Source organism: Dendrobates tinctorius, unplaced genomic scaffold, assembly GCF_039654945.1.
Source record: "Dendrobates tinctorius isolate UK_male_01 unplaced genomic scaffold, ASM3965494v1 ptg000008l, whole genome shotgun sequence".
In the NCBI taxonomy this organism is placed as follows: Eukaryota; Metazoa; Chordata; class Amphibia; order Anura; family Dendrobatidae; genus Dendrobates; species Dendrobates tinctorius.
The window spans coordinates 72883614-72900297 of record NW_027361676.1 but is presented as its reverse complement, the minus strand read 5'-3'; the positions used below and the strand labels follow the sequence as shown (position 1 = coordinate 72900297).

At 42.5% G+C, this 16684-nt stretch overlaps 1 protein-coding gene across 1 annotated transcript in view; it reads left to right on the top strand.

Annotated features, from left to right (window-relative positions):
• Nucleotides 1–15561, top strand: part of UFSP2 (UFM1 specific peptidase 2) — a 33403-nt gene extending 17842 nt beyond the window's left edge. Inside the window, exons 9-12 of the mRNA XM_073578633.1 lie at nt 805–929; nt 2189–2265; nt 6747–6871; nt 14101–15561. Of these exons, the coding sequence (XP_073434734.1) occupies nt 805–929; nt 2189–2265; nt 6747–6871; nt 14101–14187 (414 nt within the window). The 3' untranslated portion in view covers nt 14188–15561. The remainder of the gene's footprint in view (nt 1–804; nt 930–2188; nt 2266–6746; nt 6872–14100) is intronic.
• The last annotated feature ends 1123 nt before the right edge of the window (nt 15562–16684 follow it).

Below are 16684 nucleotides of genomic sequence, written 5' to 3'. Positions count from 1 at the left end.
CTTTCCATAGACTGCAGTTATGCCCGACACCCAAGGCATTAAGCAATACACATAATTGAAAATCTTCCAGAAGAGCTTGATTTGTCAAGTTGCTTTCTTTTTTATGAGCACTTTGCAATCTTACCCATTGAGGAATAGGAAACAATCGCCGACCTGACAGTGTCTGTAGGTTACTCAGCACAATCCTGCTGACAGGTCAGTGGCTGTAGGTTACTCAGCACAATCCTGCTGACAGGTCAGTGGCTGTAGGTTACTCAGCACAATCCTGCTGACAGGTCGGTGTCTGTAGGTTACTCAGCACAATCCTGCTGACAGGTCAGTAGCTGTAGGTTACTCAGCACAATCCTGCTGACAGGTCAGTAGCTGTAGGTTACTCAGCACAATCCTGCTGACAGGTCAGTGGCTGTAGGTTACTCAGCACAATCCTGCTCACAGTTCGGTGTCTGTAGATTATTACTCAGCACAATCCTGCTGACAGGTCAGTGGCTGTAGGTTACTCCGCACAATCCTGCTGACGGGTTCCCTTTAAAGAGCCATCTTGGCATTGCCAGGGGCAGAAATAGTGACGCCATCCCGGCTCTTGTCCTTTGTGCAGCAGCTTCTTCTGAATCTTGCGCATGCGCTAGTGATGTGCTGCTCATCTGCTGTGGTAAATCTGGGCACGTGCCCATGTAGGACGTCAGCAGCACATATGCCAGTGTTCGCCCAGCTCCGTATAAGGGCAGCAGTGTTGTAACGTGATGGAGGCCGCCGTCGGTGCAGCGTGTCGATATTCATTTGATGGATTCAGTCTTTATTTCACAGGCTCTGGTTGATGTGGGAGATAAACCCGCAAGCTTTGTTGGCTCCCGGCAGTGGATCGGCTCCATAGAGGTCCAGCTGGTGCTCAACCAGCTGCTCGGTGTCACATCCAAAATTCTGTTTGTCAGGTGAGTGCCCCAAATTCCAGCTGACGCTTCTTATTCTTAGAGGAACCTTCATTGCACCTATAGCAGCAGGTTGCATACAATTCCACTTTCTTACCATTTTTAAAGTGCTGTCAGTGAATGGAAGCATTCGACAACCGGAGGCTGAATACCCAGACCAGATAGTTGTCAGCGCTCAGGTTTAACTCCAATCATATCCAGTCTTGGCACATAAATCTCTCTCCAGGCCGGATCGCGTGATACCTTGTATCAGTGTAGGAAACGTATCAATCCCCAGTCCAAACTGTTTAGCTTTTCATCTGCACAGGTTTTCAGCTCCTGGGTGTAAAATGGGCAATTCCAGAGCACTGACAGCAAAACGGGGAAAAGCATAATCTCCCCACCCTCCTCCACAAATCAATAGTGCATGTGAACATGAGAAACTTTGAAATATATCTTATCAGAGGAATCTGCTTCTTTCTCCTCCAGGACTGATCATTTATTCTCAATATTCTCAATTCTCAGCTCAAACCTTTTTCAGTGGTTACCATTTTTCCCATTACTGAGATAGGAGATGACAGTTGGTGCTTCTAAAGTTCTATGGAGAACTGTACCCGTCATTTCAGGAGAACCTTCTGCAGGATGCCTGTGTTGGCTTCTAGCTCTGCCCTCCTCTAATGAATTTTAAAAGCACCAACTGTCATCTTCCATCCTCGTAATGGGAACATTCGTCTTCCTGCATTTACCTTTTACTTATGAATTGAGAGGGAAAGATCAGTCCAGGAGGAGAAAGAAGTACATTTCTCTGATGAGATATATTACACAGTTGCTTATTTTCTTGTGTACTACAAATATAAGAAACAAGAATGAAAACAATGATTGCGCTATAAATTAGGCCAGGTAAGTGCATGTCTGTTATCTGGCCATACAACCCAACAGCCGGCAAGGATTCAGTAAACTGTCCGACCCCGGGTTGGGTTTGGGCATTTGTCTGGCTGCTGCTTGTTGTCTCCAGTAGTAATATGCAGTAGAGCCCGGCAGCATGTTAGAAGGGGGGTGATCATTTTTGGATAATAGTTAAGTATCAGTTTTCACAGAAGATAATGGCATAGAATTTAGGCCGCAATGTATTGCATAATCTACTTGTGTTATCAGACCAGGAAATTACAGATCAGCACATGTAAACCTACTGCTATATACCAGACTTCCTACTGACAGGCGGTATGATGGTCATGGGATTTCAGCTCTGGCGGTGTCATTGAGCTTTTATTTTGCCTCCACAGTCAAGGTACAGAGCTGGCATCCAGGGGAAGGGATCTTGTTAGTCACTTCCAGACAGAAGGGACTCCTGTGATGATCGGTAAGCACACTACACAATGGCGTATGTGACGGGAGTGAAAACCGGGGAAGTGCTGACGGTGTTACCCGGAACCAGAAGATGACCCATTGTGTAGTTCAGTATTAATGTTACACATCAGAATTTATCCAGAAGCCGATTAAGGGCCCCGTCACACATAGTGACTCACCAGCAATCCCGACAACGATATCAACGTGTCAGGATCGCTGGTGAGTCGCTACATGATCGCTGGTGAGCTGTCAGACAGACAGCTTCACCAGCGATCAGCACCAGCGACGACCAAGCGAGCGTCGTCACTGTGTACATTAGTTACCAGCGCGCTGAAGCAGGGAGCTGGTAACTAAGGTACACAGCGGGTTTCTAAGGGACGTGCGTCCCTTAGATACCCGATGTGTACCTTAGTTACCAGCTGGTCTCTCGCCTGTCACACGCAGCGATGCGTGCTGGCCAGCGGGAGACCAGCGATCAAAGAAATGTCCAGGGCTTTCCAAGAGCGATCAGTGATACCGGCAGGGGGGCCGGTCACTGATCGCTGTCACACACAGCGATCTCGCTGGTGAGATCGCTGTTGTGTCACAAAACTTGTGACTCAGCAGCGATCTCGCTACCGAGATCGCTATGTGTGACGAGGCCCTTAGGCTCCTCTCACTGTAGGAGACACCCAGGTTAAGACAACAAAAAATAGGGGGGAAGAAAATATTGTTTCAGTAATTAAAACTTTCCCAGTGGCTTAAGGATGTAGATCATTGATGGTCTAGGTACTGTCTCCTCAGTGTTCTAAAGTAAGACAGAGGGTTAATAAGAAGTCTGCTCCTCTTAGAAAATGAAGGCACCAAGTTTATCGGGGTTGTCCAGGTTTAGGACAAAGGTCTCCTGTCACCGTATCTGCAGACTGCCAAATCGTGACAACTTGTGTAGTGTGTATGCCGTCACATTTCCCCAGTATTGGCCGAACTAGACGCCGATCACTTGAACGCTTGTACAGTATGCACACATTATACATACAGCTCTGCAGCACACATTATACATATAGCTCTGCAGCACGCATTATAATAATAATAATCTTTATTTTTATATAGCGCTAACAAATTCCGCAGTGCTTTACAGTTTGCACACATAATTATCACTGTCCCCGATGGGGCTCACAATCTAAATTCCCTATTAGTATGTCTTTGGAGTGTGGGAGGAAACCCACGCAAACACGGGGAGAACATACAAACTCCTTGCAGATGTTGTCCTTGGTGGGGATTTGAACCCAGGACCCCAGCACTGCAAGGCTGCAGCACTAACCACTGAGCCACCGTGCACACACAGCTCTGCAGCACGCATTATACACACACAGCTCTGCAGCACACACTATACATATAGCTCTACAGCACGCATTACACACACAGCTCTGCAGCACGCATTATACACACACAGCTCTGCAGCACACATTATACACACAGCACTGCAGCACACACTATACATACAGTTGTGGCCAAAAGTATTGACACCCCTGCAATTCTGTCAGATAATACTCAGTTTCTTCCTGAAAACGATTGCAAACACAAATTCTTTGGTATTATTATCTTCATTTAATTTGTCTTAAATGAAAAAACACAAAAAGAATTGTCCTAAAGCCAAATTGGATATAATTCCACACCAAACATAAAAAAGAGGGTGGACAAAAGTATTGGCACTGTTCCAAAAATCATGTGATGCTTCTCTAATTTGTGTAACTAACAGCACCTGTAACTTACCTGTGGCACCTAACAGGTGTTGGCAATAACTAAATCACACTTGCAGCCAGTTGACATGGATTAAAGTTGACTCAACCTCTGTCCTGTGTCCTTGTGTGTACCACATTGAGCATGGAGAAAAGAAAGAAGACCAAAGAACTGTCTGAGGACTTGAGAAACCAAATTGTGAGGAAGCATGAGCAATCTCAAGGCTACAAGTCCATCTCCAAAGACCTGAATGTTCCTGTGTCTACCGTGCGCAGTGTCATCAAGAAGTTTAAAGCCCATGGCGCTGTGGCTAACCTGTGGATCCGCATTTGACATTGGGCATGCCCAGAGGATTTGCCTTTCTCGGAAATTTAACCCTAAACTCTGTTCTGGCGGCGAAAAAATTCTCTCTCTCTCTCTCAGCGGTTCCTTTAAAATTCTTCGACGGATCCGTTAAAATAACGGTCCGGTGACAAACGTTGTCATCAGTCCAAGAACTGAGTCGTTGTCAGCCATTTTATCGGATTATAACTAAAGCAAAAAACTGATGTGTGAAACAGGCCTTAGGCTGAGGGTGCCAATACTTTTGTCTGGCCCATTTTTGGAGTTTTGTGTGAAATGATCAATGTTTTGCTTTTTGCTTCATTCTCTTTTGTGTTTTTTCATTTAAGACAAATTAAATGAAGATAATAATACCAAAGAATTTGTGTTTGCAATCATTTTCAGGAAGAAACTGAGTATTATCTGACAAAATTGCAGGGGTGTCAATACTTTTGGCCACAACTGTATAGCTCTGCAGCACACATGATACATATAGCTCTGCAGCACACATGATACATATAGCTCTGCAGCACACATGATACATATAGCTCTGCAGCACACATGATACATATAGCTCGGCAGCACACATGATACATATAGCTCGGCAGCACACGTTATACACGTGTATAGCTCGGCAGCACACGTTATACACGTGTATAGCTCGGCAGCACACGCTATACACGTGTATAGCTCGGCAGCACACATGATACATAGAGCTCTGCAGCACACACTATACACACAGCTCTGCAGCACGCATTATACATAGAGCTCAGCAGCACACATTATACACAGCTCTGCAGCACACATGATACATAGAGCTCAGCAGCACACATTATACACAGCTCTGCAGCACACATGATACATATAGCTCGGCAGCACACGTTATACACGTGTATAGCTCGGCAGCACACGTTATACACGCGCATTGCTCGGCAGCGCATACACTGTACATCACTTTCCAAATTATTTTGCTCTGATTTTCCTAAATGGTCGATGCAAATGGGTCAGTATAAGGTTCAAATCATCAGCCGTTAGAGGATAAATCACATTTCTTACCATGGAATAAAGTGATCAGACAGGCCCTTTTTAAGTATATAAAGGTTCTATCAGCTCTCTTCCCATGATTTCCAGCCGCCTCTTTGCTGACCTCGCAGTCCTATGGGGACAAGATGACCATCCACTACTCCATCCATCTGGACCATCCGGGGTTGCCTGGGGCACTCCTCAGTAAAAAAGACCGTTTTAAAATGAGTCTTCATGTTTGTCTGGGCCCAAAGCAACCATGTCAGCACGTGAGCACAGTTTAGGGGTGGCTGAATAGTGGGTTTATGCACAACTGCAAGTCTCAGGAGGATCCTACACCTTGAGGTTCCTGGGCCTCCAAGGGCATCAGCAGCTTCAAATGCGATGTGGAACCTGTGGCTGCTTAATCATGTGGAACATCCTTTTTAAGTAGTTTTCCGTTACTTGGGCTCAGCTGGCAAACTAAATATCACAGGTTTGAGATTGATTTCAGTGATTCCCGGAGCCCTGACACACAATACCATCCAGGAGTTTGAAAAATAAACAATCTGTCAGCAGGTTTTTCTGTGTAATCTGAAGACAGCATGCTGTAGGGGTTGAAACACAGATTTCAGTGATGCCTCTCTTAACAAGCTCAGGTTTTGTTTACCTGTAATGATTGTTTTAGCACCAGGAGCTTATGATTGCTGGGACACAGCAGGGCATGACTGGTAGTCAGACACGCCCCTCCTGTGATGGGCAGCTCACTGTCTATGGACGTTGTATATACAGAGGCTGGTGTGGGTTAAATTTAAAAGCTCTGATTGTGTCAGAACGGCAGCACCCAGTAAACTAAGTGATACATAGTTGGATTCAGCTTTTCTTTGCCTACATCAGGCTAATCTCAGATGAAGCAGCAAAAGCCTGCTGATAGATTCCCTTTAAATCTAAATCCAATTTGCGTAATAATTTGGAACACGTTATACACACACACCGCTCGGCAGCACGCATTTTATGCACAGCTCTGCACACAAATCTGTCTCAGAGACATGTGAATAATCACATTATGATGTAATGAATAATCCAGCTTACTAGGAGCCGTCCTCTCTTTTCTCTCACCTGTCTGCGCTCCATGTTGTGTATACTAAATTCAGCGCATGCACCACAGGGAATTTTGCGTTTCTCACAGTAGGACCAATTGATTGGCTGAATTTGTACGTTTCTTTGGGCAGATGACTCGAAAGCTGAACGTTGTGAACACCTTCCTCTCCTGGTCCCAACCGGTCATAAAGCCCCAAAGTTCTCTTGGTAATCAGGCAGAGTGCCTTATGAGCGCTCTGCCTGATCATTAAAGGGGGCTCTCCTGCAGTATTTTATGGATAAAGGGATTTGCTTATGAATAGTGATCCCAGCAATGGAAATCATGTAACACAGAATTTTGTCTTTGCTCAGGCGGCGGTGTTCTGGCACATACAATTCTTGGCGTAAACTGGAGTGAGACAACAGGAGAAATTAAATACTTAATTTTAGATCCACATTACAAAGGAGCAGAAGATCTACAGACCATTGTGGAAAAGGTAATGTGGAAAATGTAGCGTAATGTACAGAACTTAACCCCTTCCTGCCATCCGACGTACTATCCCGTCCATGGGACCTGGGCCCCTATGCCCATGGACGGGATAGTACGTCTCAGCGATCAGCGGCGCCCACGTGGTGAGCGCCGCTGATCGCGGCCGGGTGTCAGCTGATTATCACAGCTGACACCCGGCACAATGTGTCAGGGGCGGTCACGGACCGCCCCCGACACGTTAACCCCTTGCACACCGCGATCAAACATGATCGCTGTGTACCGGGAGTTAAAGGGAAGCATCGGCAGGGAGGGGGCTCCCTCCGTGCTTCCCTGAGCCCCCCACGGCAGTGCATTGTGCAGCGCTGCTGCGGGGGGCTCCTTTCCTGCAGGCCCCCGAATCCAAGATGGCGACGGGGGCCTGCAGGAAAGCGCAGGCATGAGGAAGCCTTCGGCACTGCCTGTGACAGATCGCTGATCTGTCACAGTGATCTGTGATGTGACAGATCAGCGATCTGTCACAGGACAGTGATGTCCCACCTGGGACTATGTAATAAAGTAAAAAAAAAATAAAAAAAAAAGTGTAAAAATAATTTTAAAAAAAATCGCCAAATAAATTAGTAAAAAAAAAAAAAAATATTCCCCAATAAATTCATTTTTTGAAAATAATAAAAAAAAACAATAAAAGTACACATATTAGGTATCGCCGCGTCCGTAACGACCCGCCCTATAAAACTGTCCCATTAGTTAACCCCTTTAGCGAACCCCTTAAAAAATAAAAATAAAAAACGAAGCAAAAAATGATTTATTATCATACCGCCAAACAAAAAGTGTAATAACGCGCGATCAAAAAGACGCATATAAATATCCATGGTACCGCTGAAAACGTCTTCTTGTCCCGCAAAAAACGAGCTGCCACACAGCATCATCAGCGAAAAAATAAAGTTATAGCTCGCAGAATAAAGCGATGCAAAAATAATTATTTTTTATATAAAATAGTTTTCATTGCATAAAACAGACAAAACATAAAAAAACAACCTAAATGAGGTATCGCTGTAACCGTACTGACCCGAAGAATAAAACCGCTTTATCAATTTTACCGCATGCGGAACGGTGTAAACGCACTCCCCCAAAAGAAATTCATGAAACGCTGGTTTTTGTTCATTCTGCGTCCCAAAAATCGGAATAAAAAGCGATCAAAAAATGTCACGTGCCCGAAAATGGTACCGATAAAAACGTCAACTCGTCCCGCAAAAAATAAGACCTCACATGACTCGTTGGGTCAAAATACGGAAAAATTATAGCTCTCAATATGTGGTGATTCAAAAACTATTTTTACAATAAAAAGCGTCTTTTAGCGTGCGACAGCTGCCAAACATAAAAACCGCCATAAATAGTAAATCAACCCCCCCGTTATCACCCCCTTAGTTAGGGAAAAATAATAAAATTAAAAAAAATGTATTTCCATTTTTCCATTAGGGTTAGGGCTAGGGTTAGGACTTGGGTTAGGGTTAGGGATGAGATTAGGGTTAGGGGTGTGTTGGGGTTCGGGTTGGAGTTAGAATTGGGGGTTTCCACTGTTTGGGCACATCAGGGGCTCTCCAAATGCAACATTGCTTCTGATCTCAATTCCAGCCAATTCTGAGTTGAAAAAGTCATATGGTGCTCCTTCCCTTCCAAGCTCTGCCATGCGCCCAAACAGTGTTTTACCCCCACATGTAGGGTATCAGCCTACTCAGGACAAATTGCAAAACAATTTTTGGGGTCCAATTTCTCCTGTTACCCTTAGGAAAATAAAAAATTGGGGGCAAAAATATCATTTTTGTGGAAAAAAGTGATTTTTTTATTTTCACGTCCGAGCGTTATAAACTTCTGTGATGCACTTGGGGGTTCAAAGTGCTCACAATACATCTAGATAAGTTCCGTGGGGGGGTCTAGTGTCCAAAATGGGGTCACTTGTGGGGAGTTTCAATAGTTTAGGTACATCAGGGGCTCTCCAAACGCACATGACACCCGCAGACCATTCCATCAAAGTCTGCATTCCAAAACGTCACTGCTTCCCTTCCGAGCCCCGGAACAGTAGTTTTCTCCCACATATGGGGTGTCAGCGTACTCATGACAAATTGGACAACAACTTTTGGGGTCCAATTTCTCCTGTTACCCTTGGGAAAATGAAAAAATTGGGAACTAATTGATCATGTTTGTGGAAAAAATACGATTTTTTTATTTTCATGCCCGGGCATTATAAACTTCTGTGAAGCCCTTGGGGGTTCAAAGTGCTCACCACACATCTAGATAAGTTCCTTAGTGGTTCTCGTTTCCAAAATGGGGTCATTTGTGGGTGTTTCCACTGTTTAGGTACATTAGGGGCTCTCCAAAGGCAACATGACACCCGCAGACCATTCCATCAAAGTCTGCATTCCAAAACGTCACTACTTCCCTTCCGAGCCCTGACGTGTGTCCATACAGTAGTTTTCTCCCACATATGGGGTGTCAGCGTACTCAGGACAAATTGGACAACAACTTTTGGGGTTCAATTTCTCCTGTTACCCTTGGGAAAATAAAACAATTGGGGACTAATTGATCATGTTTGTAGAAAAAATACGATTTTTTTATTTTCATGCCCTGGCATTATAAACTTCTGTGAAGCCCTTGGGGGTTCAAAGTGCTCACCTCACATCTAGATAAGTTCCTTGGGGGGTCTAGTTTACAAAATGGTGTCATTTGTGGGGGGTTTCCACTGTTTAGGTACATCAGGGGTTTTCCAATCGCGACATGGTGTCCGATCTCAATTCCAGCCAAAAACGTCAAATGGCGCTGCTTCCCTTCCGAGCTCTGCCATGCGCCCAAATAGTGGTTTACCCCCACATGTGGGGTATCAGCGTACTCAGGACAAATTGCACAATAACTTTTAGGGTGCTGTTACCCTTGGAAAAATAAGAATTGAGGGTGAAAAGATCATTTTTGTGGAAAAAATATGATTTTTTAATTGTACGGCTTTATGTTATAAACTTCTGTGAAGCCCTTGGGGGTTCAAAGTTCTCACCACACATCTAGATAAGTTCCTTAGGGGGTCTAGTTTCCAAAATGGTGTCATTTGTGGGGGGTTTCCACTGTTTTGGTACATCAGGGGTTTTCCAATCGCGACATGATGTCCAATCTCAATTCCAGCCAAAAACGTCAAATGGCGCTGCTTCCCTTCCAAGCTCTGCCATGCGCCCAAATAGTGGTTTACCCCCACATGTGGGGTATCAGCGTACTCAGGACAAATTGCACAATAACTTTTAGGGTCCTGTTACCCTTGGGAAAATAAAAATTGGGGTGAAAAGATAATTTTTGTGGAAAAAATATTTTTTTAATTGTACCGCTGTACGTTATAAACTTCTGTAAAGCCCTTGTGGGTTCAAAGTTCTCACCACATATCTAGATAAGTTCCTTGGGGGGTCTTGTTTCCAAAATGGGGTCACTTGTAGGGGGTTTCCACTGTTTAGGTACATCAGGGACTCTCCAAACGTGACATGGCATCCGATCTGAATTCCAGCCAATTTTGCATTGAAAAAGTCAAACGGCGCTCCTTCCATTCTGAGCTCTGCCATGCGCCAAAACAGTCGTTTTCCCCCCACAAATCAGGTATCAGCGTACTCAGGACAAATTGCACAATAACTTTTGCAGTCCAATTTCTCCTGTTGCCCTTGGTAAAATAAAAAAAATTGAACCTGAAGTATTTTTTTTGTGAAAAAAAGCTAATGTTCATTTCTTTTTAAATATTCAAAAAAATTCCTGTGATGCACCTAATGGGTTAATAAACTTCTTGAATGTGGTTTTGAGCACCTTAAGGGGTGCAGTTTTTAGAATGGTGTCACTTTTGGGTATTTTCTATCATATAGACCCCTCAAAGTGGCTTCAAATGTGATGTGGTCGTAAAAATAAAATGGTGTTGTAAAAATGAGAAATCGCTGGTCAACTTTTAACCCTTATAACTTCCTAACAACAAAAAAATTTTGGTTCCAAAATTGTGCTGATGTAAAGTAAACATGTGGGAAATGTTAGTTATCAAGTTTTTTGTGTGCCGTGTCTCTATGATTTAAGGGCATAAAAATTCAAAGTTGGAAAATTGCAAAATTTTCAAAATTTTTGCCAAATTTCCATTTTTTTCACAAATAAACGCAAGTTATTTGAATGAAATTTTACCACTAACATGAAGTACAATATGTCACGAGAAAGCAATGTGAGAATTACCGGGATCCATGGAAGCGTTCCAGAGTTATGACCTCATAAATGTACAGTGGTCAGAATTGTAAAAATTGGCCCGGTCATGAACGTGCAAACCACCCTTGGGGGTGAAGGGGTTAAGGTTCGTTTGCGATGCACAGGGTTAAGCGTCCGTGGACCGTCTACATTGTTTCTAGTCAGCGCTCGTTCATTAACCTGTTTACACATGCCGGCCGCGAATGCTCCAGGAATGATCTGTAATGGATCGTTGTGTGGAGATGATGCCATGTCCTGCTTACACAGGATGAAATGCTGGCGAGAATGATGGACTTTAAGGCAAAGAAAAAGATAATCTCACCTGCTGAACAAGTGTTTTGCTCATTCGTCAGGTGATTATTGTTTTTACCCTTAAAATGGATGAATAAGACACATCAAAAATATTTTACTCAGCGGTTTTTCTTGCCAACACTCTGGTTTGATTTTTGATGCAGAAAAATCTGCAAATGCTCAATGTGTGCACATAGTTTAACAGGAGCTAAATGGATGCAGTGATTTCACGATAAGGACATATAGGAGAGAATATACAAAAAAAATCATGTGACACGTTTCTGACCTCCACAGCCCTTCTCCAGAGCCTTGGTAAGAATCAGGCCAAGCGGTGGCTACAATGTCTAGGATGATGTAGATGCGGAGATCAGAAGTGTGTGTGCTACAGATATACAGTCACAACTAAAGGCACCAGAAATAGTATCGGTACCTGACAAACTACATACAGAGTATTGCGGTTTATCGTGTCCAGTGTGACTTGTGCCCTCTTATCTTATATAGGTTGTAGACCTATCGAATTAAGTGAGAATGCAGGAGGATTGTGGGGAGTCCATTAACTTAGAAGCAGTTAACCTTTTCAGTGTAGCTAAATATTTCAATATCGTTCATTCTGGAGACTTTACAAGCCAGACTTTTCATAACAGGGTTAATTGACCGAGTCGTGCATTACTTAAAGGGAACCTGTCAGCAGGTTTTTAGACCTCGAACTAACATCAGCTATGTAAAATCCCTGTAGTGTTGATGACATCCATACCTTTGTTAGATAAGTCTGTCTCCGTTCTGTAGAAATCCATCAGCATATTTGTATGCAATTGAACCATGATTGCAGGGGGCCTCTCCCTCATGTGCCGCCGGCCTACTGTCACTGACTGACAGGTCACTCTTTTCTGTGACCTGCTCTCCCACCCGAGATCTCGCATCGCTGATGTCATTCCTAGTTTATTTGTTAAAAATTTTCCAATGGTTTTCAATAAGTTGAAATCACGGATTTGTCATACAAAGGTATGGGCAAAATCAACATGACGGGGACTTTATATAGATGATCGTTTGGGACCCAAAAAATTGCAGACAGGTTCCCTTTAACAGAGAAGCCTTCTGGATTTTAAAGAGGCATTGCTCTCCAGACTTTCCTTAACCCCCGGAGGTATTTTCGTTTATGTGTTTTCGTTTTTTGCTCCCCTTCTTCCCAGAGCCATAACTTTTTTTTATTTTTCGGTCAGTATGGCCATGTGAGGACTTGTTTTTTGAAGGACGAATTGTACTTGTGAGCTACACCATTTGTTTTAACATATCGTGTACTGGAAAACCTGTTGTTTTTTTTGTTGTTGTTTTTTTTACTATATGCTAAACTGACCTGCCAATATTATTCTCCAGGTCATTACGAGTTCTTACACACTAAACATATCTAGGTTCTTTTTCATCTACTGTAAGTGGTGAAAAAAAGTTCCAGTTTGTTTTTAAATTAAAAAAAATGGTGCCATTTTCAGATATCCATAGCGTCTCCATTTTTCGTGAACTCGGGTTGGGTGAGGGATTATTTTTTGGGTGCCGAGCTGACGTTTTTAATGATACCACTTTTGCTCAGATACAATCTTTTGCTCGCCTGTTATTTCATTTTAATGCAATGTGTCGGCGACCAAAAAAGCGTAATTCTGGCTTTTTGACTTTTTTTTCCCTCATTACGCCGTTTAGCTATTGGGTTAATTCTTTTTTTATATTCTGAACTCGGCGATACCAAATGTGTGTGTGTTTGATTTCTTTTTTTGTTTATTTTGAATGGGGCGAAAGGGAGGTGATTTGAACTTTATTTTAAAAAATTTTTAATACTTTTAAAAACTTTATTTTTTTTACTTTTGACATGCTTCAATAGTCTAGAATAGATTAGAAGTTCCATAACCTGATCGCCTCTGCTACATACAGTACATGCGTTAATCAGATTACCTGTATGTAGCAGAATTGCTGACTTGCTATGAGCGCCGACCTCAGGGTGGCGCTCATAGCAATCTGGCAGTGACAACCATAGAGGTCTGCTGCTTTCCTTGGTTTCTCCGGCTTAGAGCAGGAAGATAAGACACAGCCTATAGTCCTGCCCCGGAGCACAAGTATCTCATTAACTGAAAACATCTAACACTTATTACATAAGAACCACAAGATGGATTCTCTCACCCCAGATATCATTTTAATCAGTTTATCAGCACAAACATAATAGTTCCTGTAGTTTACTGAGCAAAATACTGCCTTCAGATTCACTTTAAATGCTGCTGTCACTGTTTGACAGCGGTATTTACCTGGTTAACAGCTGCAGGTGGATGTTAGCGGCACATGACCACAGATCAGGTCCGCTATCGTGTGTGGGTTCAAGATGCGGACTCAACATCTGAGACCGCATCAAAGGCAGGGACATGACCTTTGATGATCCTTTTACGTCAAAGGTCTTGAAGCAGTTAAATTAGCCACATAATTGGAGCTGACCAGTCTATGACCTGTGATGGATGATGGAGCCTGGTCCACATTCTCCTGTTATACTCGGTTATAGCATCCACCTGTGCGGAATGTGCGTGAATCTCCCAAGTATGGAAACTGGAAGATGTAGACTTCGCTTGTAGCAGAAAGTATAGAAATTCTTTGGTTCTACAAGTCGATATTCTTGAATATTCTATATTACACTATGAAGAAAGCTAATGATTTTCTCTTCCTCAGGGATGGTGTGGATGGAAGGGCGCTGATTTCTGGGCCGCGGACGCGTACTACAATCTCTGCTTACCGCAGCGACCTGTAATCTTTTAAGAATAGTTAATTTGTTAAAGGTCATTTTAATATATTTATTGTATTAACTTTTTTTTTCTTAATTTGCAAAATAAATACTCAGCTGTATTCTGGGATCAAGAAGTGACATTGTATGTATAATAAATCAGACCATTTTAATATACATTGTATTGTATCGGATACCTACTTGCTCACAGTGAATATAGACCTTAAAGGGGTTGTCTGATCCAAATCGATAAGTCTGCTATCACTTTATGTGACTGCAGACTTATGAATCCGTCCCCCAGCACAGCACTGTGCACTGCGAGGATTTGCCGGTTTCTGAGCCGGGACTAGGATATGTATGCACTATACATGCTGCTGGCCAGTGGGCGTGGCCTCGCTCCATACAGTTGTATGGAGCAAAGCCATGCCCTCTAGTTGACCACACCCACTGGACGGCCCCCTCACTAGTCGGCGGGATGCAGCCTTACTTCGTACAAGTGTATAGAGCAATGTTGCACCCACTAGATGGGCTCTGGCCGGGAATATGTATAACGCATGCATACCCTCTGGTCCTGGGTGAGAAACCAGCTATCCAAGCAGTGTACAGTGCGTTCGATGGGGGGTTTCATAAGTCTGCAGTGACACAGAATTACTGCAGACTTATCGATTTGGAGCGGACAACCCCTTCAGTAGTGTATATATTCAGCTCGTGTAATCACACGAGTATCAGAGCTGTGCACATGTGTGCTGTCATATGATTACAAAAGCGATCATCCTCTGGAAGTAAATAGGATTATACGTTGTATCAACTCCTATCAGAGCCTCTCATTATGCATCGAATAACCTCTATTTGCTGAAACCAGAATACTTGTTTAAAGGGGTTTTCCCACCAACAAAGTTAATTTGTAATCAATATTTTAATCAATAGATCTTTAATAGATCTCCTGCTGTAATGTCTGTAAAAACTCTTCTGCTTCCTCCCCTGCCCAGGAGCTTCGGTATGATCAGACCATGTCCCCGTACGGTCAGACTCAACCATTACACAGTACACAGCACAAGCACATTTATAAGATTATCTCAGCACAGGAACATTTTTTTTTAATCACATCCAATTGTGGAAATTATTATTATTCCAAGATGTATTAAGTAAAATGTACTTTGTTTGTGGGAAAACCCTTTAATCGCATTTAATCACTTGATTTCACCTATACTGTTTTTGCTAAAAATACGATGAAAGCAAAACCAAAATGTGTGAAATCAGCCATAATGGGAATCTGACACACAAAAATATTTTTTTATATATATAAATAAATGTAATCTTAATGTTTTGTTTTTCTTGGCAAACCTTCTCTCTCTAGTCCAACAGTATGATGATACATCACAAATAAAGTTTGAGATTAGTGTACAGAATTTGGAGCTATTTTGTTAATTCTTAAATTTGTCAAAAGCAAAACGCAAAATTTGGGCACTTTTTTTATTTGTATTTTTATTAAAGAGGTTAAAAAATAAAATAAAAAATAAATGAAAACACTATAAAAACAAAAAAAGGTCAGGCAAACATCCTGCAAAAACCTCTTCCTTCCAGCAGAGAGGCAGTATTGTAATCCGGCTCAATGTTAGCCAGTAGGTTCGAGCTCCTGGTGGAAGCATATTAAATCGAAGAACAGATGGAAATCTTCTAGTGTCCGTCTACAAGAAGCCTGGAAAGGAGATAGGAAACATATGTTATGGCTCAGGTGTCATGGATCTGCTTTACCTTTATTGCTGGTGTCGCTGCCACATAATGTGGGACGTTCAGAGACGTTGTGCCTGTTCCAAATTAAATTGTAAAATTCAAATACGTGCACGAAAGAGCCACTCTAATACATTGAGAATCAAAGCAGATCTCTCTTTATTACATACCTTGGTCAGGGTTTTATAGGTTATTAGTATTCATGCATTGTAACAATATAATTGGCCCATCTTATCGCTAAACATGTGCTGACATTAGCATACATACATACATACATCTCATCGGCTAAGTTAACACTACTGACACCGAGCTTATGTCTACAGGTCGTACTAGCCTCTAAGTTTTTGTTCTCTGATTTTTGTCTTTATACAAAGATATTCCTGAGCCCCCTTATCTGATCATGGACTCCATCTTGGAAGGAAAGAAATACATGTAGAAAGAAAGTAACATAAACTCAGGACAAATAAATTATAAACCCTGCTCTCACACTGGAAATCACATAAAGTTCCCTTCCTCAAATGAAGGCCTTGAAGATGAATGCTGCCATTCTAATAATTACTTCTTGCTTTCTACATTTTATGCCTACATAAATACATTGGTGGGGGCACTTTTCTTTTTGGCTTACATTTTCTGAGACATTAAGCATTATAAATATGTTGTAAAGGTCATGCTACCTCTCAACTCCAAAATACAATAACCAATGTATATATGAGCATCTTATATGTAAAATCATGACACACTGGTGCTCAGGTATAGGACAATCATGGATCAGTCGCTGCTATACATTAAACATGAGTGTGG